This window comes from Solanum lycopersicum, chromosome 2 (assembly GCF_036512215.1).
Source record: "Solanum lycopersicum chromosome 2, SLM_r2.1".
Taxonomy (NCBI): domain Eukaryota; kingdom Viridiplantae; phylum Streptophyta; class Magnoliopsida; order Solanales; family Solanaceae; genus Solanum; species Solanum lycopersicum.
Genome location: NC_090801.1, coordinates 71,509,437 through 71,535,835, shown reverse-complemented (window position 1 = coordinate 71,535,835; position 26,399 = coordinate 71,509,437). Strand labels below are relative to the sequence as shown.

General features: G+C 35.9%; 1 protein-coding gene across 6 annotated transcripts in view; it reads left to right on the top strand.

Moving 5' to 3' along the window:
• The window catches only part of LOC101256535 (transportin MOS14), a 66,031-nt gene that overhangs the window by 35,639 nt on the left and 3,993 nt on the right, over positions 1 to 26,399 (top strand). For all 6 annotated transcript variants that reach the window (XM_010317588.4, XM_010317589.4, XM_026029736.2 and 3 more), the window contains exons 15-21: positions 3,630 to 3,765; positions 4,271 to 4,420; positions 7,293 to 7,378; positions 8,060 to 8,247; positions 11,490 to 11,582; positions 11,919 to 12,106; positions 12,976 to 13,087. In XM_010317588.4, the coding sequence (XP_010315890.1) occupies positions 3,630 to 3,765; positions 4,271 to 4,420; positions 7,293 to 7,378; positions 8,060 to 8,247; positions 11,490 to 11,582; positions 11,919 to 12,106; positions 12,976 to 13,087 (953 nt within the window). The remainder of the gene's footprint in view (positions 1 to 3,629; positions 3,766 to 4,270; positions 4,421 to 7,292; positions 7,379 to 8,059; positions 8,248 to 11,489; positions 11,583 to 11,918; positions 12,107 to 12,975; positions 13,088 to 26,399) is intronic.

Below are 26,399 nucleotides of genomic sequence, written 5' to 3'. Positions count from 1 at the left end.
CATAGGAACGTGGGTAGTCACCACTTGTTCAACTTCAAGGAATAAGGGTAGTCACCTGTTATTCTATTCTAAAGGAATATGGGTAATCACCCCTCATCCTACTTTAGGGAATTGGGTAATCGCCCTCTTATCCTTCACATATGGTGGTCAAGGTTAATCACTTCTTTGCCTCGATTTTATAGCCTTTTTAACTTAGATCCATTTAGGTGAACAATCAACCTATAATCATTCAATGTGAGAAATCCTTTCACATTCATACATACATAAAAAAAATCATGTGGGAATTTCCCTTCCTTTTCCTTAATCAATCACAACAACAATTCATAATAAATGCATAGACTTCACTCTCAAAGCCCTTCGTATCATAAATCATCATATATGCTTCAATCTCAAGAATTCTAATCATAAATCATCATATATGCTTCAATCTCAAGCAATTCTAATCATAAATCGTCATATATGCTTCAATCTCAAAGCAATTCTAATGTATCTTATTAATCCTATGAGAATGCATCTAAACCCATAATTTCTCCTTATGGCGTAACACCCATCTACATCAACTTCTACTTAAAATCATGGGTTAGGCATGGGTACATGAAAATTCATCATAAAAACATGTAATCCTCTCAATTCATGCATAAACAATCCTAATTCCATCAATTTAATCAACATTCACAAAGACCCATTACTTAGAAGAAAACCCCAAGTCAAATTTGGGAATTTCTACTTTTCAATTTGGAGAACCTAGGGGCTCCATGGATGAAAAACTATCATACCTTGCTATAAAAGCCCACAAATGCTTGAGGAATGGAGACTTGACCTTGACATTGGCTTCAACCTTTTCCTCTTCTTCAAGTTTCAGAGAAAAATATTTTGGAGAGGAAGAACCCATTTCTTTTGGTGATTTTCAGAGAATGACTTGAATGGGTGAGTTTTGGGGTTAAAATCACTTATATAGGGGTCCTAGGCTTGGGTAAAACGATATGGCTTTGATTTAATTAAATTTGGAAAAGATTCATGTGCCCCTTATTAAAAAGCTGCTGACCCACCTTCACGAGTCTCTTCATGAGCCGTGGAGGCTCTCACGAGCCCTGGTCCTAGACTAGTGGCTTGGCTTGCCACCCTTAAAACTCATTTTCTCCACACGCCCACCTCCACGAGCCGTCAAGTGGCTCGTGGGAGGAGGCTGCCTAAACATGTTTACTGCCTAGCTAATGTTACTAGTATAAAAAAACCATGCTTACTACCTAGCCTTTCATGGATATCACCATGACCCGTCATGGTGGTCGTGAGAGGTGAGGCTTCCTTGGCTAGCTATTGTGAGCCACCACGAGCTACACCATGACTCGTGGTACTCTTCACGACCCGTATGGGTCCTCGTGAAGGGTGCTCATGCTCAAATCTTTGGCTTGTGACTTGACACTTAGCCCCTAGCTTAGACTACTAGATTGTGAGTTTTACATTATCTCCCTATTGGGATATTCATCCTCGAATGGAATTCTAGACACATCTTAAAGGAAAAGACTCAAAACTAGCAGCCCATCATGCATGCAACTTCATCTAAATGCACACAACCAAGGAGGAACTATCATCTCCAAGCTAAGACACTCATGTCATCATATCATAAAATTCATATGCAATTCATACTCAAATTGCATTTATCCCAGGAGGAAAATCTCAACTCCAAGCTAAACATTTTCAACACATCTCATGAAGTCTATAGGCAAGTCATACTCAATGCGCAACAATCTTGAGGAATATCAATCATGTAAACTCATTTTCTTTCAAAATAAAAATTTTCATGGACATGCATAACAAGGAAATCATGGGAATATCTAAAACACATGACATCACAACAAGGAATAAACCATGAGGAATTCTTTACCTCAAGCTAGAGTAGAAGTAGAAGAAAATGGTGAGGATATCGAGACATCATAACAACTTGGCCTCCAAGTAGCATCCTCAACTAAATGATTCGTCCACCCTTTTACGAAGCAACTTCGTTGTTTCTCAATTTCTTGTCGATCTAAAATCTCAACCAGAACTTCTTCATAAGAAAGATTCTCTTTTACTCCCAAACCTTCTATGGTGACTATAGATGTCGTCAGATCTCCAATACATTTCTTTAAAATAGAGACATGGAAAACCGGATGCACCGATGCCAACACATTTCAAAATCTGATATGGGCCTTACATAACGGGGAGTAAGTTTTCCTTTCTTACCAAATCTCATTACACCCTTCATGGATGAAATTTTCAACTAAACCCAATCACGAAGATCAAACTCAAGATCTCTTCTCCTAAGATCGGCATATGATTTTTGTTGACTTTGGGCTGTTCTCAACCTTTCTGTAATAAGTCAGACTTTCTCCATAGCCTCATGAACTAACTCGGGTCCTATCAAGGCGACTTCACCCACCTCAAACTAACCTATAGGAGATTTACACCTCCTACCATGGAGAGACTCAAATGGAACCATACTAATACTTGCGTGATAACTATTAGTATGGGCAAACTCAATCAAAGGCAAGTGGTCATCCAAATTATCCTTGAAATCAATCAAGCTCTCAACATATCCTCTAAAGTTTGGATGGTACGCTTAGCTCATCAATTTGTGGTTGAAAGGTCGTGCTAAGCTTAACATGTATACCTAGACCCTTTTGGAAAGATTTTCAAAACTGAGAAGTGAATTGAGTACCTCGATCGGAGATAATGGACAAGGGCACTCCAAGCAACCTCACTATTTCCCTCAAATACAACTTAGCATAATCCTCCGCCGAATAAGAAACTTTGACGGGAAGGAAACGTAATTCAGCCTATTATAACCCAAATCGTGTCGTGTAGTCGCCGAGTGCGAGGCAAACCAACTATAAAGTTCATATTTGAATTTTCCCGATACTAATGTCTTGAGACAAATGCTCAACTCACTTGTTGACAATTAGGGCACTTAAGCCACAAATCCCGCAATATCCTTCTTCATCCCATTCCACTAATAGACCTCTTGCAAATCACGGTACATCTTTATGTTGATCCTAAGTACGTTACTTTTTGTTGATTTTCAACAGAACTTATGAGTCGAATTCTCTAACGGAAAAGCCCCTTCTTTCTTTGTTACAATGGTAATACAAAAAGATATTGTTACTCTATCAACTTTTCAAGGAATATAAAATGAATGGAGTGAGTACTATGTAAATTTTGGTTACTCTGCTCCAACACTGTTAGGAGAAAGCTTCACCGAATGGATCTGGGAAATTATCTTCACAGCATATGTCTAGCCTGCTTCCAAACTTCCTCTTTTGATAACTCCCGTGTTCCACTTCCTCATTCCATGGCTCCTATTTGATTAAAGTTAATTCCCAACATCCTTTTTTCGCGACAGACTTTTTCTACATTTGTTTGTATAATATCATGAATTGCCCTCTTCTCTTCGTACTCTTCCTCTGACAGTCCTCGTGACCCATTTCTTCTGCGAAGTTTTTCTTTCTAGTTGTGTGGTGAAAGCATAAAAAAAGACTATCAGTATCAACCATATACCTCTCTTTTCCCCTTGTTTTTGGGTGGAATTTGTTGTACCTTGTCCATGAGCATTCTTGTTGATGTTGTAGTGATATCTTATATGTTATTTTCAGATTATTTCTTGCAAAGGGAATCTCAGAACCCTTTTGTTCAGCAGCTTGTGCTAGTGCTCTGCTCAAGTTATGTGAAGATGCCGCTACCCCTATGTATGAACATTCAAGTTTGGAGATCTTACTTTGGGTTGGAGAGGTTTGTCCTATAAACTGTATGGTGTATCAAAATATTTATACTTGAAGGTCCTTGGTCTTTGTTCAAGTAATTTTGTATTGCAGTATCATTTTCAAGTAAAAATAGTTTTTAGTTATTAAGGCATTTGTTTGAAATGAAGTTCCAATAATATTGACTAAATGTCACGCACTTGTACACGTTCATAGCTTATTGAAATTTAATGAAAATTAAAATTGGAAAGAAAAAAGCATATGATAGTTGATTTAGAGAGTGAGAGGAGTTGAAAGTATAGCTATCCATTTCAATATTATGACCTTATCGACTTTTTCTTTGTTTTGATAGTTGGGGTGATTGGAGGGGTATTTTAACTAAAAAATTGATAAACAAAATTGTTTACCTGGTAATAATTCGCATAGGTATTCTCATTTCTTGGATCTGTAAGTTTGGTTTATCATTTATTGGAGTGATAACTAAAGTGTAATTGCTATTGTTTCTCTTGTTCGTTGTGTTTGACATATTTTTTTAGAGTTTGGATGGAAGGCATTTGCCTCTAGAGGATGAAGAAAAAGTAGTCAGTGCGATTACATTGGTACTTGGTTCCCTTCCTAACAAGGAGCTGAAGAATAATTTGTTAGCTAGGTTGGTCTCACCTTGCTACGAAGCCATTGGCAAACTAGTAAGTTCATCTTCTTCTTTTCTTGTATCTCTTTCATGTCATGAACTTCTAACAGTATATAACTATATGGTGGTTCTATAAAGAGTATTGTATCTCTTTTTTCCCCATACTACTTTGAAATTCTTTCAACATTTCGTATTAAATAATCTTGTTTGAGTTGTTTCACCTAGTCTCCTTCTATGTAGCTCTGATTCTTCAAAAATATCAATGGGTGTGTGTCACATACTTCAAATAGTGTATTCAACTCAGGTGCGACAACATTATTAGAGAGTCCAAGTAACATAGGTCTCCTTGTTGGGATACCGCCTAAAGTTATGTCTTATTGTTGTTAGTGTTGTGCATGGACCAATTATCAACTTTAATATTTTTATAAAATGAAATTCATATTTTTATAAAGTACAACAAAAAACAAGATACCTAGTGTAATCCGACAAGTGGGGCTGGGGAAGGTAGTGTGTACGCCGAACCTTACCCCTATCTTGGGAGGGAGAGAGGTTGTTTTCGATAGACCCTCGTTTCATGAAAATAACAAGAGTGAAGAAACCAAGGAAAGATACTAAACACGACAAGACAAAGCAAGCTCAAAAGGAGCAGTAACTATAATAAAATAATACGATAATCGAAGTATAAAGAACAATAAATAGTAACAAAAATTAAAGAAACAAGAAACTATCACCACTCTGTAGAACTTGAAGTTTTGGTGACCCCTTGTCACACAAGACTCCGGATTTGAGCCTCTATTTTTGATCGACCATGCACCAATACAGTGTGTGACGTTATTGTGAGTGTTCTGATTACTTAGTATTATGACCTATGATACTTAAAACTTCCTTTTTTCTGGATGACCTGGGTATTAAGCCGCACTTTCACGCCAACCTCATGAGTTATGTCGCTGAACTTGAATTCCAAGCAATTTGTCTTGGTCGTGCTCAACTTGACCCCTTTAGTGGGTGTTTGGAGTTTGGACATGAAAACAAATATTTCACTTTATTTTGAATTTCTTAAGTTAGTGTTGGAGTTGTGGTTGGCCATACTTTTGCAAAGAATATTTAGAATTTGAATGTACTTTTTCTAAATATGGTTTATATTCTTGATTTCTAAGAACTAACAAAATCACCTAACTTTTCTCATTTACCGGAAACATACCATCAAATGTGCTCTAAAAGAGCTATATCTCAAAATAGATAGTAACATAATGTCATAATTTAGATCTCATATAAAATCTACTACATACTATCACAATTTCTTTTACTTAATTTGAAGTTTTTGAAGTTAGAGAAACAGTTACAATTTTTGCAAATAATATTTGGTTGTTTGAATGTACTTTACCTCAAAATATGAAATATAATTTAAAAGAGGTAATTTTATAAAAATAAAATAAGTCATGGTAAAATTGGAAAAAGAAAAATATTGTCAAAGTGAAAACAAAGTTTTTGGTGTTTTCCAAATTCCAAATACAACTTCAATTTGGAATTTTCATGGCCAAATTTGGATTTTCATATAAAGTAAAAAAACAAATCCAAAAGAATGTTAAAAGTCCTCATGGCCAAACAGGTTAGACTCTTGTGTTTGTCTCCAAATATCCAACTTAGCATATTTTTATTAAGGGAAAGGGAAAGGGAAATAATCCCTGCATAAACAAAAAGCACACAAGATCTTAGAATAACAGAAAAAAACATGATTCTACCTGAAAAACCACACTTTTATTTACTTGTATTTCATAGGTGCTTCCAATATTTGTGCCAAATAACATGAATATGATCCGCTTCTACCAAATTGTTTTTTATTGGTTCAGAATCTTTCTTTTCGAGTAGTCCTTCGTTTGTACCTTTGGTGTTATGTCTCATGCTCTTTGCTTTGTTCTCTACTTCAATATTTCTATACCCTTTTCCTCTGAATTTTCACTGCATCAGCATTCACCGGCAAACACTTAGTCGCTTAAAGTGCAAAATGAAGCGAAGCGACATGCTGTCGTTTTTATTCCTTGAAGCAATGCTATGGTGAAAAAGTGAGGGCTTCTGGGACTGAAGTGAGAAGCTCGCTTAAGCGAGGTTAGCTTTAACAAGGTTTTTTTAAAAAAATCTGTAAAGATACTTAAAGACTTCTTTCCAAACATTTCCCTCTTTTGTGCGACTGCTGCAACTTTCTTTCAACGACTTGCAAGGTGAGTTTTTCATCTCTTCTTCTTTTCTGTGCTGCAGGCCTACTGCTAGGGTTTTCTTTTTTCAACTTACTGAGTTCTTGGTTGTTTATCTATGCATACTTAATATTTTCTTATTTTTATACTAAACAACACTTTTATTTGATAAAAGTGGGTGCTTCGCTTTATGCTTTTCGCTTTGGTGAAGCGAGCCCTCGTTACTTTTTTCCGCTTCTTGCTTTCCGAAACACTGTTGAGAAGAAGAAAGAGACAATCTAGGGCATGGGATGTTACTCCGTAAGCATCATGCAGATTCTTTGGAAGGACTAAAACATGAAAGCGTTTGAAGGGATTGATAGTGATACTGTGAAATTGCAAAACAATCTGATGTTTCTAGTTTTTTTTTTTAATTTACCCATGAGACCCCAATGCGCATAGATGATTGAGTTTCTTTCCTAGAGAACCATATATATATTTATATGTATATATATATATACACACACACACAGACAACGTGATGTGACACCTCTCTATGATCTCCATTGGCATTTATCATTTTTTTCTCCTTTTTTTGGGTCTTTTCAGGTTTGTCCCATTTTTATAAAATTATTCACCTTAATCAAAAAAAAAAGTTGGATCAGTTTGAAAGCACGTGATGCAGAGTACTGTAAATTGTTTATTAACTGTCCTCTAAGCTCTTACCTTAACTGAAAATGAATTTCTCTGTTTCAGATTGATGAAAATCAAAACCACTCTTTAAGGCATAATCCTGCTTCTTATTCTCAGTTGACTAATGCTGCAAGAAGAGGTTTACATAGGTTTGAACCTATTGCTACACTATTATTTTTTGCATCTGCATTAGTTCAGATATTTTTCTTATCAAGGTTTGCATGCCATAGACACGGAGAGCAATTAAAGTGTAACATTCACAAAGACCATGTTCTATGTTATTCTGCTCTCTAGTTTGCAGTGCAAGGCTATCATTGGCACAGAAGCATACCAATTTTGAAATGTTCTGCCATCTTTCGAGCAATACACCATCTGAACATTTCCTGGTAGCATCCTATTTTTAAAAGGACTCTGATAGAATTTTACCTTCTTTTTCTTCCCAAAAGTGTGAAACCTGGTATGAGACATTTCATACAAAATTGAGTCCTTACAGAGCATTTACTTGAGAAGTGAACCAATTTCCTCCACATGACTGATGCAAAATTCTATTATTTTTTGTTAGAACTTTATCTGCAGTATGTGTATGATCACGTGTATTATTCGCTGCTATACTTTCTATCACTTTGTTCTCTAAGTCTGTCTTAATTATCAGAAAGAGTCTAAAACAAGGTATTGGACGTAGATTCTGCAAAAACACTAGTTCTATAAAGGTTGGGAAGAATCTAAACTTTTTTTCCCCATTCTGTAAAGGACTTATATGAATTACTTGCTGGTCTTTGCTTTCCATCCCTATACCTTTCTATGTAGTAAAGCCTTGGCCAATTGGTCAGGTTGGGAACTGTATTCAGCCATCTGTCAACAGAGTCTTCTGCTGGTTCGGATGTGGATGATCCTCTTGTAGCGCTGCTAGGAGTATTCTGGCAAATGTTAGAAAAACTTTTTCAGTCGATGCACATTGGAAATGCTGTTCTATCTATGGCAGCATGCAGAGCTCTTTCCCAAGCAATTCAGTCATCGGGTACTTCTTTTGTGATTTATTTTTGAAAAATCTCTAAAACCAGCTTTCAACTAATTTGATGAAGGTGAAATTTTCCCCAAGATTGACAGGCTTACCAATTACTACTTTTCCTTTTCCATATTATACAAGTAAATTCTGTCACCTTGAGGACATGCATTAAAATTGGTACCTAAAATTGTCACCTAGTAGGCCGAATTCGATAATAAACTCAAGTATATCTCAGATATAATACTAGAAGCAACTGACTATCCAAATATTTGTTATCCAACAGATGTCGCGAGATGACATGTCAAAGCCAATTGGCAATTATCAATTCAATAGTAACCCAATTCAACGTCTGTAAAATGTAAGAAGAGGGTGAGCCACATCAACAAAGTGTATTAGTAAAAAAGGCTTACTTAAGCTTATCAATGTGTACTCCTAAGCTGTGAAAGAGAGGACGGACCAGGAATAGTGAATGGTTACTCTATCCAAGGTGGGCAAGCAATATGCAAGTTCGGAATACAAAAGTACATAGTTCCACATATAAGCTAATATATTTTTGACTATGGTACTTTCAGTACACATTGCACATAACATAGCAATTGGGGATTCATTGAATGTCTTTCAACTAGTCGTTGCTCTCCTAATCCCTTGAAGCCAGGGACCCTATATGCTACCAGCCCAACATCTGGAATGGCTGGATATGGTAAGCTCCACCATATAGAGGGGCTTATGTAAGATTTCTCATAAGCGGTGTCAATATATAAGGTGTAAGTTTTGGTACCGAAATTGTACAATTTTATTCATCCATAGAGATACAAATTTATAATCTAGAAAAAGAAACTAGCTAGCAATCAGATCTTTAATTCTAGGAGATTTGAGAATTATGGGATGATTCTAATATCGTAACTTATTAAAAAATATAGCAAACATGTAATATCATAACTTATTACAAATCAGCACGCGCCCTCAAGTTGGCATGTAAATATCTTTCATGCCTAACTTGCTTATGAGATTTTAAGCTTTGGTTTAAACAAGTGTTTTGTAAAAATATCTGCAATTTGCTGATTTGTTGGGGCGAAAGGCATGCACATGTTTCCTTCTTCAATCTTACAACATGCTTTGTTATGTCATGTTGAACTGGATTGTGATTAATACTTAATGGCAGCTTTGTTGTCACAGTTCAACTTCATTAGTAACAGAAACAATTTTTTTAGTTTTCCTTCATCTTCTTGAGCCAAATCATTTCATAGATCGATATTCAGCTTCAGCACTGCTACGGGCTACAACATTCTGTTTTTTACTCCTCGAAGTCACAAGATTTCCCTAGATAAAAGTACAGTATCTTGATGTAGTCCTCTTATCAATAACAGAACCTACCCAATCTGCATTTGTTAAGCTTTCAATGCCTCTATCTTGACCTTTTCTGAAAAATAATCTTTTCCCGGTGAACTTTTCATATATATATATATTAGAATCTTGTAGACCGCTTCTTCGTGCTCTTCCTTTGGAGAGTGCATAAAAACAAATAAATGAACAATTCACTATAATTACATCATAATATACAAAAGGACTTTACCTAGGACCTGTGCTGGTGGGAGGTAGCAGGTATCCCGTGGAAGTAGTTAAGGTGTGTGATAGTTGGACTTTGTAGTGTATGAGCCTCGAAAATAACTAATACAACTTCTGAGGTGCGAAGCCTGGTATTGCTCATAATTTTCAGAAAGATGCACACAAGTAGCTCTAAGAATCGATCCCATGAGACTTCCATTGTAACAAGGGGTGCCATTTATTCCTTTTATCTAATTTTTTTTTATCTTGCTTGTTAATCATATATATATACATATGTATAGCAAAACTATCCAATGAAGCAGTGACGGATGACATCACATAAGCTAAGGTGGCTCTACCCCTAACCTATGAGCATCTAATTTGCCTGTGTATTAGTTCAAGTATATAGGTAGCCTCACTGTTTTGTGAGTACAAGCAATCCATTGCTTTTGTTTATATATATGAAGTATTAAAATTATCTAATAGAATGACGTGGCAACACCCATTTACAAGGACTACAAAAGTAGAAAACCTTACAAAAACATATGGTTTTCTACAAACAACAATTCTATATTGTAAAAACCTCATGGGTATAAGAAGTGACTTCTCAAGTTTACTAAATCCTTCTCTTCTCTATCAAAAGCTTTCCATTTTTCTCTCTCCATGTGATTCACTTAAGTGCTAGTAGAGCAAAATTTATGCTCTACGTCGTCTCTTCATCTAAAGATTAAATATTTCCTCTTTAACCGCATCTAGCACCACCCACTAAAGACCAAACCATGACAATATTTGCAACCGCAAGCGAGATGCTCTTCAGCAATGTAAAAGGAGGTGATTCATGTCTTCTTGCAAGCTTCTTACACTTCAAGCACCAACCGCCACATGTAATCTTCCTGTTCGTCAAATTCTTATTCTTAGTTGTCAGAGAAGTGGTCGGGACGTAGCCCGTACACCATGTATTCTAGTCAAGTGAAAGCCCACCTTTCTCGGTGCCCTTGGAATTCACACTGGAAGATGAAAAAATTGATATCTTACTGCCCCAAAGCTTTTCATAATTGGATTTAATAGAAAAAACTCCATTATCCCCGCCATCCCATAGCCTTATTCAATACAAGATACAAGATACTTACTGATACATTTAGGTCACGTATAGGAATGTCTTTGTTCATGTATAGAGTTTATCAAGTGCAAGTACACCATGTTTCACAATAAATAAGTGGTGATACAGTTACCACACATGTGTAGTCTCTTGTACATTTAAGACTAGTCAAATGCATATACAAGCTTGTCCAAACACAACAAATATGAACATGTTTACATGCAACACAATTAAGCCCTGAAAGCAACCATAAGAGAGGCTCCTACTCACCTTAAACCTCATTTATAGCAGCCAAGCCTCAACTATGGTCACCACGGTAATATCTTGTCAGTTTAATATCAGTATGAATAACCAATCAAATTCTAGTCAAAAAAGATAAGTTCCAACCACCAAAATCTCAAAAATCCCTTGCCCCCACTCTTCCAGACATATTCACACATATTAACAAGTATACATATAAACCATTTACAAGTCCAAGGTAGTATAGGTTTCCAAACCAATACAAGAACAGGTTATTTACTGAAAGTCTCTTGTACATAGTATCTTCCTAGAGAAAGTTGAGACCTTGATCACATAAATTACTTACTGCTTGAGTGCATTACATTTGCAGGTCAGCACTTCACGACCATTTTGCCAGGAGTGCTAAATTGTTTATCGACTAACTTTGTATCATTCCAAAGCCATGACTGCTACATAAGAACAGGTAGAGTGTTATAGATTGCTTCAAAGCTTTGATGTGTACAATTCTTCGTTCTTAGATGTGTTTTACTTCCCCTATGACCTTTTGCAAAACCAGTATCATTATTTCTCTGAACTTTTCTTAGAACAAGTCTCAGTTTAGTGCTGAAGCAAAGGCTTTAACTTTTTTTTTTTTGGCTGTGGAAATTTATACCAGAAACAGCTTTAGGTCTTTGTGTCTTTTCCTGCTTGAATCTGATCTTCTTTTGATAGTCGTAAGAGTTGGTAACTGTCAACTAAGCTGAGTTGCTTATATTTCCAGTACAACTACCTTTCTCTCAGCTAATCAGTAACTTTGCAGCTTCTGTTCTCATTGAGGAATTTGGCAGTAGAGAAGAATATGGACATCTTTTTGTCAGTATCTTTGAAAGATTTTCCAAGTCAGCATCTATTATGGCTCTTACTTCCTCATATATATGTGATCAAGAGCCTGATCTGGTGGAGGCCTTTGCTAATTTCGCATCTATTTTCATCCGCTGCTCTCCGAAGGTTTTTGGTTACCTTTTTCCTATGTTTATATAGATGTGATAAAAAAATTAATTAAAATCATAGTTGCAAGTTTTAACTTATTTTTTGTACAATAATGAATCTTAGGAAAACTGATTAAATCTGCAAGGTAATCCAAACCAGATAGGGTCTCTGAGAAGTATAGGTTTAGTTAAAAAATTTATTCTTACATGTAATAATCAAACACTGATTTTGATTATGGAACTTGAAATATGAGGAAAATAATTCCTTCAGGTGAAAAGATTCTAACCAAAATGCCAAATGCATGTTTTATTACGTATTAATATCTGATGATTTAACATTTTATGTTATAGTTTTTTATTCTTATATCACCTTATAGTTTTATCAATGCATAAAGAGTAAAATATTCCCCCAAACTATGTGAAACGGAACAAGTTTTCCCACTGTTAACTGCCCTACCCAAAGTCGTCGATTTTTCCGTTATGGGCTAACATGAGCAGCTAAAGTGCAAATTTAAACCATTTGCGAAGTTCAAGGGCAAATTCAACCAGCTTAAGCTCCTTTGCCCGTCATCTTTTCCAAACAAGTGTATTAGACCTAATTGTAGCTCTGTTTCTTGTTCTGTGCTTTGTGTTTCTCACCTCCCAAAAATGTCTTTCTTTCATCATCATTGTTTATATTTATTTTTGCTCTTTGTCTATCTTATCTGTTTTTCTTCTCATCTCATTCATGAAAATATGGCAGTGATATTTATGGTTTTTCCATTATTGTTTACCTATATGCAGATGCTTATTTTTTTTAAAAAATAGAGCATGTACGTCGTTATTATGTTTTCATAATTAGAGAAACAACTTTTAACTTTGACACCTTTTATTCTGGATGTGTCTCAGGAAGTGTTAGTAGTTTCTGGTTCCATCCTTGAATTATCATTTCAAAAGGCAGCTATATGTTGCACTGCTATGCACCGTGGCGCAGCATTGGCAGCAATGTCATTTATGTCATGTAAGTCGGGAAAATGAGTTAAAGTCCCCACACCCATCAAATATCCTGCATAAACTTTTGCTAACATTTTATTTTACTGTTTTCATTTTGTGGCACCTAATTTTCTACGGACTATTGATCTTTGTTAGAATATATAGAGAATATGTGCTTATGTTCATACATATCTAGTTTTGTTGTACTTGAATGTAGAATATTCTCTACAATTTTAGAATTATAGAATATTTGGTCGTCAAAAAGAAAATTGTAGGTTGTTTTATAGGAATTCTTGGGCAGTATTATTAAAAACATAGTATGTGAAGCAAGAGATTATTGCTTCATGGGTAAAGACATGTGATATAGAGAAGTTTGCACCTCAAACAATGGTGCACAAAGTAAGTCTAATAAGAATGACGCTTCTTTGAATCTCAACTTTGAGGGGTTGGATTAATATTGGGATTATTATGTGTCGGATGCTCCAATGGATTATTTAATTACAATTTCATTTTAATTCTGCTAAATTCATTTATGTTTAACATTTTTTAATTTCGTTATATTGTGTGCTTCACTTCTTGCCTTTTGTTTTAAGCCCTGTGTACATTGTCACCTTTTTGCACTTTTTGCTTTTCAAACACTAATCTTAGTAGCCCCTAGGGCTTTGGTCTTGTAGTAAGAGTGCAGCTTGTGATGTGGGGGTTAGGCACAACTTACAGGTTCGAATTGGTTTTTAGTGAACAAATTAGAGAGCAGACTAGTATCTGGAGTTTCGGACCGTGAACCACCGGCCCTTGAGGAATTTTATCTTAAAAAAGATTTATCTTCAAATACTTGTATTTAATTATAGCTTGGTTACTAGCGTAATATATGTTTCCATATTGCATCACAATCTTTAGGACCTGTTTGGTAGACAATATTAATTAGGATAGTCCATGGATTAAAATTTAGTCCAGCAAAAACTTTGTTTGGTTACTTTATTTATGACTTCTATTTTAACCCTACAAAAGAGAGGGAAAACTAATCTAAAGTTTTGAGAATCCTTGGATATGACTCCTAAATGACTAAACTATCCCTTTATCCCTTTGTCACGCCTAGGGTGTACAAAATCGAATCGAAAATCGAAACCTAACGGATAATTGAGAAAAATGCCCGACTAGTGGTTGGTTTGACTTGGTTTGGTATTAAAAAAAACCCGACTATATTTGGATTGGTTTGGTTTTAACTAAAAAGAACCAACCCGAGACCAAACCACCCCGACATTATACATATAATTTTGTAATTTTATTTTATACGTAAACATATTTACTTTGATATAATTTTTAAATATTTCTTATACTTTTTATAGTTTTTATCATTTAATATATTATTTCATGTTTGAAACTTAGAATTATGAATGGTTCAATAAAGATTATAGTCCACTGATGTTGGTAAGTATAATAAAGCTAAAATCAAAATCAAATTAATATTAATGCAAAAAGAAAATCAATTCAACAATAAGAATGACAATAATGTTGAATATTTGTTCTTTGGTTTTACAGCAGTTCAGGCAATTCAAATGCATAATATAATTTTGATTTTCTTTAATATTTAGTCACGTAACTAATACTTATTGAACTTATTTTAGCATAAATTTAGTACTTTTAATTTATGATCATTTTCATTATGAGTTGTTAATTTGCAATATTTGTTTTACGCGATTTCATTATTATTATTTTTTTCTTGGATATTTTAGTGTTATTACTCATATCATATTTTGTGTTATTTTCTTATGAAACACATTCGATGGTTGTATTTTTGTAGGACTTAAAGAAATATTTGAAGTTCAAGTAAATTATATGGTTGTATTAATACTTTACCGGAAAAACCCAAATAATTTGAAAATTCGAAAAACGCGAGGTTAAAAAATGCGAGTTTTATTGGTTTGGTTTGGTTTATAGATTTAAAAATCTTATACAAATGATTTGGTTTGATATTTAAAAAACTTGAATTAACCCGACCATGTACACCCCTAGTCATGCCCCAAGCTAACCTCTGCGACGTGGACACTGGACCTAGGACCACAAGTGATCCTAAGCTAACCTTGTTGGCATGACATGAGCATACTATGATAACAAATTGATGCGGAAACTTATTATAAACTGTGCGGAAGCTAGATATCATAAAAGTGAAAATGATGGGGAAATACCCATATACTAAAATGAATATATGATAAACTGAGAGTTTAATACAAGAAAACATCAAACTCAAATACTAAGTTGAACTAACTATGTCTGACATAAATCTCTAAACTAACGATTCAAGAACTAAAGAAATACATAGTTAGGGATATGAATTCATGCAATAAACTGAGTATAATATAATAATATGATTTGGATCATTCTAACACTCAAGAAACCCTAGGTCTAGATGGTATTAAGGGAATCAAGATTCTGAGGAAAAACTAGGGACCTAAAGGGCGAAAGGAACCGACTAGTGAAATTCCACATGTTTGGTAATGAATTCCACGAAAAAATATTTTGATTCGGGCTGAAATTGATGAAAACTTGTTGCTTTCTTGGAGCCAGGGTTGGTCGACTCCTCCCTTCTTGCTTCTAATTTTCTAGGTTTTGATTAATGATTTGACTTAGATAAGTTCTAGTTATGTTTCTAGGCTAAAACTAACCAAAATCACGAAATTTAGGGTTAAAACGATGAAGTTTAAAAGTCTTATGATGAAGGCACGGCTTGTGTGAAGTACCATGGACCGTTAAGTTGTCTGTGGTCTGGAGGGCCTAGATTTAGGGGTCCACTGTCTAGGCTTCCACGGACGCTCCCACGGTTCGTATGAAAGACCATGGACAGGGAAGGTCCTCGTGGTCCTCACTTAGGATTGGGGGTATGAGGGCTAAGCTTGTGGGGTTTACTGGGTAATTTTCTGCATTTTTTCTGGGTCTGATTTTCGAGGTGTTACATTATCTTTCCCTCGTGAATATTCGTCCTCGAATGAAGACTAAACTAGCTAAATTGGAGGAAAAGAGTTGCAAACCCTACAACTAAACACTAAAGGCTGAATTTCTGACTGAACTGAGTTCCAAAACACAATACTAAGACTGAGTTTACGCATAAATGACTGAAATACCCTAGAGGAACTACTACCTCAAGCTGGAATGGAATCGAAAGGAAAAAGGTGAGGATACTTGGCCTTCATGGCTGCTTCTGCTTCCCAAGTAGCTCCCTCTACGGACTCCTCCATTACCTCACTTTCTAAAGGCACAATAGATGTTGGATCACCCACACACTTCTTCAGCAATGAAATGTGGAAAACCGGATACACTGCTGCTAATTTTGTTGGCAACTCTAACTCATAAGCCACTTTACTAATTTTTTTCAAGATCTTGTAAGGGCCTACATATCTAGGATTGAGCTTCCCTTTCTTGCCAAATCTCATCACTCCTTTCATGGGTGACACTTTTAGGAAAACCCAATCATCATCTTGGAACTCTGGTTCCCTTCCCCTTACATCTGAGTTGTCTTAAATCTATCTCTAATGAGTTGCACTTTTTTCATAGCTTCATGCACTAAATCTGGTCCTATCAGGCTGCTTCTCCTACTTCAGATCAACCAACAAGAAATTTGCATCTATGCCCATACAATGCCTTATAAGGGAACATCTAAATGCTGGAAAGATAGTTATTATTGTAGGCGAACTCTATAAGAGGAAGGTGATCATCTCAACTACTTTGAAGTCTATCACACAAGCTCTCAACATGTCCTCTAAGGTCTGAATGGTACACTTTGTCTGCCCATCCGTCTACGAAATAATGTTGTGCTAAGATTAACCTGCGTACCAAGACCTTATGGAAACAACTTCTAGAAATGAGAGGTAAACTATGGACCTCCATCTGATGCAAACTCACAATCTCATTAATGTAAAGCTTGACATAGTCCTCTGCCGGATCTGTACTCTTGACTACCAAAAAGCGTGAAGATTTAATAACTCTATCAACAATCACCCAAATGGAGTCATGTTTTCTGCGAGTATGAGGCAAGCCTATGACGAAGTCCATGTTGATCACTTCCCGTTTTCAAGTAGGAATGTCAATTTTTTGTGTCATACCTTCAGGTTTCTGATGTTCTACATTGACCTGCGGTCAATTGAGGCACTTAGCCACAAAATCCTCTCTATCTCTTTTCATACCATAATACTAATAGACTTCTTGCAGATTGTGATACATCTTAGTGGCGCCTGGATCTGGAATTATGGGCTAAGAATATGTTGTGTCAACTCACCACCTTAGGAACACATAATCGAACCTAATAGCGAAGCACACTATGTCCCCATTGGGAGAAAACCTCCACCCTCTGCTGGTGGATTGCACCCTTTAGCTCAAGCAATATCGGATCACTGTCTTGTTTGTCCTTTACTTCCACTACCAATGAGGATTCTGCCCTATTATGAATCGTTAGACTACCATATGATATGCTCATAAGATGAACTCCTAACCGAGCAAGTTTGTGAATATCTTGTACTAGTTCCTTTCTTTCTTCTTTAACATGTGCTACACTACCCATATATAGTCTTCTAAGAGCGTCTACTACTACATTGGCTCTTTCAGGATGGTAATGCACACTCATATCATAATCCTTGAGGAACTCAAGCCACCTTGTCTGACAAAGATTCAATTTTCTAGGTGAACGCATACTAAAGGCTCTTATGGTCTATGAAAACATCCACGTGAACACCATCCAAGTAATGTCTCCAAATCATAAGTTCAAACACCACTCCTGCTAGCTCGAGGTCATGAGTTAGATAGTTCTTCTCATGAACCTTACGTTGTCTAGAAGCATAAGCTATAACCTGCATCAATACACAACCTAGGCCGACTCTGGAAGCATGACACTAGATCACATAATCGTAGTCAACCTAGTTGTCAATTCTGCAAATTTTTTCTCACAATCATTTGACCACTCATACTTGGCCTTATCTGAGTCAACTTAGTCAACGGAGAGGCTATGGATGAGAATCCTTCCACGAACCTTCTATATAACCCGCTAGACCTAAGAAACTTCTAATATTTGTAGGAGAGATAGGTCTAGTCCATTGTTTCACTGTTTCTATTTTTTGAGAATCCACTTGAATCCCTTCACTAGACACTATATGCTCGAGAAAAGCAATTGATTGCAACCAAAATTCACACTTACTGAACTTAGCAAATAGTTGGTGATCTTTGAGAGTTTGCAAGACAATCCTTAAATGACTCGTATGTTCTTCCTCACTACTTGAGTAAATGAGGATATCATCAATGAAGACGATAATGAACAAGTCCAAGTACTACGATGAACACTTTGTTCATCAAATCCATGAAAGCTGCAAGAGCATTGGTTAGTCCAAATGACTACAAATTCGTAATGACCATAGCGAGTTTTGAAGGTCGTCTTTGGAATGTTACTATCTCTGACTCTGAGCTGATGATAACTCAATCTGAGGTCTATCTTTGAGAAATGACTAGTACCTTGAAGTTGGTCAAACAAGTCATCAATCCTCGGAATGGGATACTTATTCTTGATTGTGACCTTCTTCAACTGCCTATAATCAATGCACATTCTGTTCAAACCATCTTTCTTCTTTACGAACAATACTGGTGCATCTAATGGTGAAATACTAGGTCTGATGAAGCCCTTATCTAGAAAGTCTTTCAATTGCTCTTTCAATTCCTAAAGCTCAGGTGAAGCCATTATGTATGGAGGAATGAGAATAGGCTAGGTGTCTGGAAGGAGATCAATTTCAAAGTCAATTTCCTTTTCGATAGGAACTTCGGAAAGATCTTCACTTCTGGAAACTGATTGACTACTGAAAATTGACTCAAGAAATGGGGTTTGAGAGCTTGAATTCTTAACCCGTAGATGATAGAGGTAACCCTTAGAGATAATCTTTCTGGCCTTAAGGTAAGAAATGAAACGACCCACAGGCGCTAAGCTACTACCCTTCCACTCTAAGATTGGTTTGTCTCAAAACTAAAAACGAACAACCCTAGTTCTACTATTGACTGAGGCATAACATGAATGTAAGCAATTCATGCTTAGAATGATATCAAAGTCTTCTATTTCAAACTCCACAAGATCTACTAAGGTGACTTTCAATTTTTGTATACCCGTCTAGCTATAATTGGGTCAGCGACTGGAGTAGAGATCGAGAATGGTTTTGAGAGAGTTTCTGGACTAACATTGGATTTGACCGTCATAAAAGGAGTTACCAATGACAAAGTAGCTCCTGGATCTATCACTGCATAATATTAAGATCAAAGACTTGTCACGTATTAGGAGAATCTTCTTGATCTTGGCAAGCCTGAAGAGCATACAACTTGTTCTGGCTTTGTCCGCCACCTGTACCAGATGAGTTACCCTGTTTAGTCGGGGGGGACCTGCTGGCGCTACTGAACTTGTAGACTGAGCTCTACAATTGTTACCTCCTTGACCCCGTCTAGAAGGACAATCTTTCAATCTATGACTAGATTAACCACACCCAAAACATCCTTCCTTTCCTGCAAGACACTCACCCGGATGGTTCTTACTGCATTTCGGGCAAGTTTGGTATGTTTTGGTACCTTAAACACTTAATCGAGGCTTGGAGCCCGACACCCTACCTTTCTAATCGCTATGGAACTTGGAGGATGGAACACTAGTTGATGAAAGGGCTGGAGTCAAAGACTTCTGCTGAAACTGCGAGCGATTCCACCACCTGATTTCTGTTAGGAATATTCATAGTTTCTTGTTCTTGCTTCCTTACTCTTCTTAGCCTGTTCCCTAATCTTGTCACCCTTAACATGCTGAGCTTGAGTCATGAGCCTAGTTCATATCTCCAAACAACATTCATTCCTACATTCCGTTTTCACCAAGTATGACACTCCATAAAGAAATTTGTTCATTTGGGCCCTGGAATCAGCCACCATATGAGGAGCATACCTGGAGAGTTCGGTAAACTTGAGCCCATACTCTTGGACAATCATGCTAGCCTTAAGTTCATGAACTCCTCATCTTTTGCTTCTATCAACTCCCTTGGGAAAAACCTAATCCAAAAAGGCCTCACTGAAGCATTCCCAAGAGATAGGGGTTGCATCAGTACTTCTGTTCTCCTTCCATTAAGTATACCCGATATGAGCTACATCCTTGAATTGGTAAGATGCTAACTCAACCCGATCGTTTCCAGGTACTTGCATCGCCTCAAAGATTTTCTTGACCTCATCAATAAAGTTTTGGCGGATTCACCCCAACAAAGTCTCGCACTCTGGCTGCAGCTTATCCAACACTAGCGTTTATTGAAATTGGAGCCCGCGGGTTATTCTGGTTGGCCACACTCTAAGCCAACATGTGAATGGCGTTCCTAAACTCTGACTGTAGACAGACTGATCACGACCCTCTTTGCGGATCCTAAAAGGGACCACGGACCGTGAAGTCGGTCGTGATCAACCACTTAGATGGAAATCTAGGGGATCTGATTCACGGACTGTATGAAGTACCACGGACCGTGAATTCGTCCGTGGTCTTCACTTGGATTATGGTATGGAGGATCGCGATTTAGGGGTCCACAGTCTAGGCTTCCACGGACGCTCCCACGGCCCGTATGAAGGACCGTGGATTGTGAAGTCATCTGTGATCTTCATTTGGGCGTGGGGGTCTAAGGGACTGGTAGGGGGGGTTACTGGTCCAACTCTCATGGGCACTACTACGGCCCGAGTGGAGGACCACAAGTCGTGAAGGTAGTTGTGGTCCTCATTAGGATTGGGGGTCTACAGGGTAACCACCATAGGGTAGGTCTATGGACCGTGAACCCTGCTGTAGTCCACTTCACCATGTAATCTGCATTTTTTGGGGGTCTGAATTCCTAGGTGTTGCACCCTTTACCTAAATTTCTTTTGTAATTTTATGTCCTTTTTTATTTATATTGGAATGGTTATAAATTTTCTTTGAATTCATCAAATTCGTTCAATGTTATTTTGATGATTTCACAAACTAATATTTTTTTTCTCCATATTTGACTTCCTATATTGGGTTGATTTTATTTTCTGGTTTTTCTTAAATGTAATTCGTCAATTGACCACTTGAACTATTTGTTTTCTTTTTTTTTTAAATAAGCTTTAGGTATTTGATCATATTTTTGTGATAAAATATCAAGGGATAACACAACTTTTTAAGCCCCATCCCCTTAAGATGATGAACCTTTTCCAGATGAAATAATAATTTTGTTATTGTTGTCAAAATATCTCAGTATGAAGTATTATAAAAAGTAGAGATCTTAGAGAAGATATGTCTTTTTCTAATAAAATAATAATATTGTTAGTATAGTGGGAAAATCTCAGTATACATATATCATAAAAAGTAGAGAACTTGCATGAAAATGGATCTCATGGATGGACAAAAAATTAATAACTAATATTAGTGCAGTGTCATGCATCTAAGTTGTACAATCTTTTAGAACTCTCAAGTTCTTTTCCCTCTATATACAACATAAGAGTGTGCAGAGGTACATTAAATGTTCTACACCTTTTTTTCCTCCTATAGGTCTAACTTACAACACATCTTTTACAGTTGCCGACATTGGCCACTGTACTCCAAACAGATTTAGCATTGTCCACCACCACAAGCTCTTATGGACAACACATTAGTAAATGCTACATCTTCACTTGAAAGTTTGCACATGAATCGCTAGCTTACACATTTTAATATTTGGCAAAAGGGTCTGGTGGACCCTTGTACTTGTATGAGTTTGTAATACTAAACTCTTTTACTTAATCATTTGTCAACTGAACCCTTGAACTCCTCGAAACACTACATTTTAAACACGTTTTTTGACTTGGCGTCTGTGGCAGACAAAACCAAGGGGCGTGTGATATACACACCTGAGGAGCGTCCCATTTGCATTTAACACCATTATTAGAAAAAATTGAGCTTTTTCTTGTCTCTTTTTTCGATCTTCTTTCTCCAAATTTCTTCTCCTTTTTTTCCATCATTATACTCTTTTATTTCTATGCATTTCCAGTTAATTCTTTGCTTCATTTTGTGGTTGATCCTATGGTAGTTTTCTACATCATCATGAAAGTTGCTTTTATTAGAATCCTATTATCTAATAAAAATCATGAAACATGTAACTGAAAGCATAACATATAGAATCCCCAAAAAAATTTAAAAAATAGTATAATTGACTAAAAAACTAAAAAATTAAATAAAGACATAAATAGAAGATGAAATCTAGATTAAACAACATACAATTACAAAAATAAGTTACAAAATTTACATAGATAAATTAAGAATCGAACAAAACCAACAAAAATAATCAAACAATTTTGTGGGAATGAAGAAAAAAATGAGAATGAAAAAATGTGGGTATATATAGCCATACACAGATACTAGTCTAGAACGACGTTGACACACTGTACACTCAAGTGGTGAACCTCTCTTCTTCGATTTGGATGAAAACAAAGACGAATTGCCTTGATTGCTGCTGGTGTTTTTTCTTCAATGAGAAGAGTAGAAGAGGTTGAAAAAAAAGTGCAAGGAAGATGAAAAAGAAATGAAATGAGATTGTGGGGGAAAGTGGTGGGTTTGGTGGCAAAAGGCAAATAAAAATCAGAAATATATTAATTAAATATAATAAAAATGTCAAGATGACATGAAGTGGTATATATATACACGTGTTATTTTATAATTATTTTTAAAATTACGTGTCAGGCGTTTGTGGTACACGCATAACTAAAGGATAAAAAACACATACAAGTACAAGAGTATACAAGTCAAGAGAATTTCGATCAGGAATGGGAAAATCTAGAAAAATAAATGGTTCACTATGAAAGACACTCAATTGTCCATACAAATAGGGACCTCATGGGTGTATCAAAAATACATTAAAGATAAAAGGCTATTCTTCAATGTGCAAAATCATTTTGATTTCTTTGAAACCCCTTTGTTCCTCTCTCCATACAACTTATATAAGATCTAACACGTATGCCTAACATATACCCTTGATCACCTTACTAATTAATCATCCTTTTCTGGCATCGGGCATGGTCCACTATATTCCAAGACATCTCAATATCTTCCAGCATATTCGTGAACTACCTGGAAATGCTATAAGAGGTGGTCCACATCCTCCCCGAATTTCGCAAATGAAGCACCAACTAACATAGGTGATCGTCTTTTCTCAGATATTTGGTTGCTTCCTCTTCTGCAATTGATTCCTATCAGCATCAAAAAGAACTAACGTGTCATCCGTAAATAATAGGTGAGTTACTCTAATGATGCCTTGACTTCTGAACATTGCTGAGAAGTCGCTCAAATGTCCCTATACAACTACTGTATCCATCATTCTGCTTGTTGCTCTTCCACAACTAATGTAAACATGTTAGGATCCTCATGTCTGGATCCCCTTGAGCTACCAAAATATCTACATGGATGGTCATTCACAAATACCGAGTATCTGACGATAGATGTGCAAATTTTGATCCATAAATCCTCTTGTACTCAAAGCTCATATTCACCGGAATGAAATCCAGTAATTCCGGTTGACATAGACATATGCTTTCTCAACGTCTAGCTTTCACAATAAACACAGTTCTCCTAGCTTACTTCCGAAGTCTACTAGTTCATTTGTGCCACGAAAGTTGTATCTACAGTATGCTACCTTTCTCAAAGCATTTTATAAAGTAGAGACTATCTTGTTCGAGACCTTTTTTATTCTATTGGAAAGAACCTTGAAATGATCTGATAAAATCTTCTTACCAAACTAATAGGTCTATTGCCATGATACTCGTGTTCCCTCTCTTCTTGGATGATGGCTGTGAAAGATTCATTAAGACTTCTCTCAAAATCTCCCACCTATTAGAATGGCACCAGTCTCTAACACCTTCCCCTTTGCCCTGCTACAGAATTGTTATAAGAAAGCAAATGAAACTAATTCTGAGAACATGCCTTGCACGTTTGATCTTTATTAACATATGAAATTTATACAGGCCTAACTTATCAACAGAAATATGTGTAATATCAACTCAATTTACTTTTAAAAAAAACAATAAAATATGCATGCAAAATGAAAAAGGGTTAGACAAAGCAATATATTAATATGAATAAGAAAGAATAATCAATAAATTAAAAGTTTTATAAAAAAGTCTAGTGGACTAACATTTTATGTTCAATTTATAAAGGAAGAAACTATGTATGCCGTGATAGAATTATTAGCAGTCTAAGAATAATTCATAATCAAGTATAAATAATAACTTAATAGATGGTTAGGAGAACCGACATACGAGAAATATCATTGGAACCACACCAATCACATTGAAGATGAATTTAGAAGAAGAGGAGGAGGGAGAGAATATCAATGGATTTAGTCTAGCATGATAAAATCTAGGTATTTATAAACTCCTGAAAGCTTACTATCAGAAATTGAGAAGAACTTTAAAACATTGAATTTGTTTGGGAAAATGATAAGTCATTCTAGAGTATTGAAATAAATGACAGTACCAAGAAAATTCCATCCGTATACTTAAATACATATTAATTACATTATTGCAAAATTTAATATGATATTCTTGATTAATGATAGAATATTTAATAAGTTAGATATTTTATAACATTTTAATTTAATATAGGGAAAAACAACAATTTAATTTTTTCCTAAATTTCTTCTCACTTCTAATAATAAAAATAATAATCTCACTTCTAATAATAATAATAATAATAATTATGTATTATTATTATTATTATTATTATTATTATGTTTTTAATAAAAAAAACTAAAATTTTAAATTCTTAGGCATTTTACTATTTCATAAAAAAAGAAGAAGTAGATTTCTAGCATCCCATAATATTTGCATTTAATATAAGAAATCCTAATTGACTCTTGTTCTTCCACCTTCTCTTCCTAATAAATAACTTACAATTCAAAAAATAATTAAAATAATATTATTTAATTAATTAGATGTTTAATTTAGTCTACGGGTAAAATGGTAATCCAACTTTTTATCTTGGAGCTTCCCACTTATAATAGTATATGATGATGATTATATCACTACTATTATATGAATTTTTAGCACCTAAAATAGTCAAAAGAATTCACTGCATCTTGTAACTGATGACGTTGAAACAAATTTATTCAGCCCATTATCCAGAGTAAAAAAGAAAACCTCTCTTTCTATTTGGGGAGTTTGAAAATGTTTGACATCATTCCACCAATTATATATATTCTGTAATTTACGACAACATATCTAATGTAATCCCACAAGTTAGGTTTGGAGAGGGTGGTGCGTACGTAACCTTACCCCTACCATGTGAAAGTAGAGAGGTTGTTTTTAATTGAACCTTGGCTGAAATATGCATATCAAAATCAGTAAGAAAAGGAACTACAATAGTAAAGAAGCCATGTAGAAAATAATGGAGACACGAACAATAGCAACAACACATAATACGACAACTGAAGTTCAAGAAGCAACAAGTAATTAAAACAAATAATAAGATAGTTGGAGAGTAATAATCATAATACTAATTAAAGAGAACTAGATAACACTCGACTACCTACTAATCATCTACCCTAATCTTAGACCTCCATACCCTCCTATGCAGGGTAAATCCTTGGTAAGCTGCAATTGTGTCATTTATTATCTGATCACCTCTCCCTTATACTTTTTCAACCTACTTCGACCTCATCATAACCACCATAGCCAACCTCTCACACCGGCTCACTGGGGCATTTCTGCATATCCTATTCACATGCCTGATCCATCTCAGACTCGCCGCCCACTTCTTGTCCACCATCGAGGTCACTCTCACCTTGTATATAATATCTTTGTTCCTATCTCTCCTAGTATGCGCACACATTCATCTTCACATCCTTATTTTCATTCTTTCTTCTTTTGGACGTGCAAATCCTTGAATAGCTATCACACTGCCCCATACAAGTCTAAGAACCACTTAATAAAACTTACCGTTATGTTTTGGTGGAACGTCTTTATAACACAAGACATTAGATGCAAACCTCCATTTCATCTTTTCTGCTACAATGTGATGTGTACATTATCTTCAATCTCCGCATTCCTTGGTTTATTGATCCAAGGTACTTGAAACTTTTTTCTCTTGGAGGTGACTTGTGTCTGAATACTCACTTCCACGCCTGCCTCATGAATTACGTCATTGAACTTGACTCCAAGTACTGTCTTTGTCCTGCTCAACCTAAACCTTTATAGACTTCAAGGTCTGTTTCTGAACCTCCAGCCTAGCATTAACTCCTTCATGTATCTCGTCAATTAATACAATGTCATTTGCAAATAACATACACCATGGCACCTCCACTTGGATATGCCGCACCAGTTCA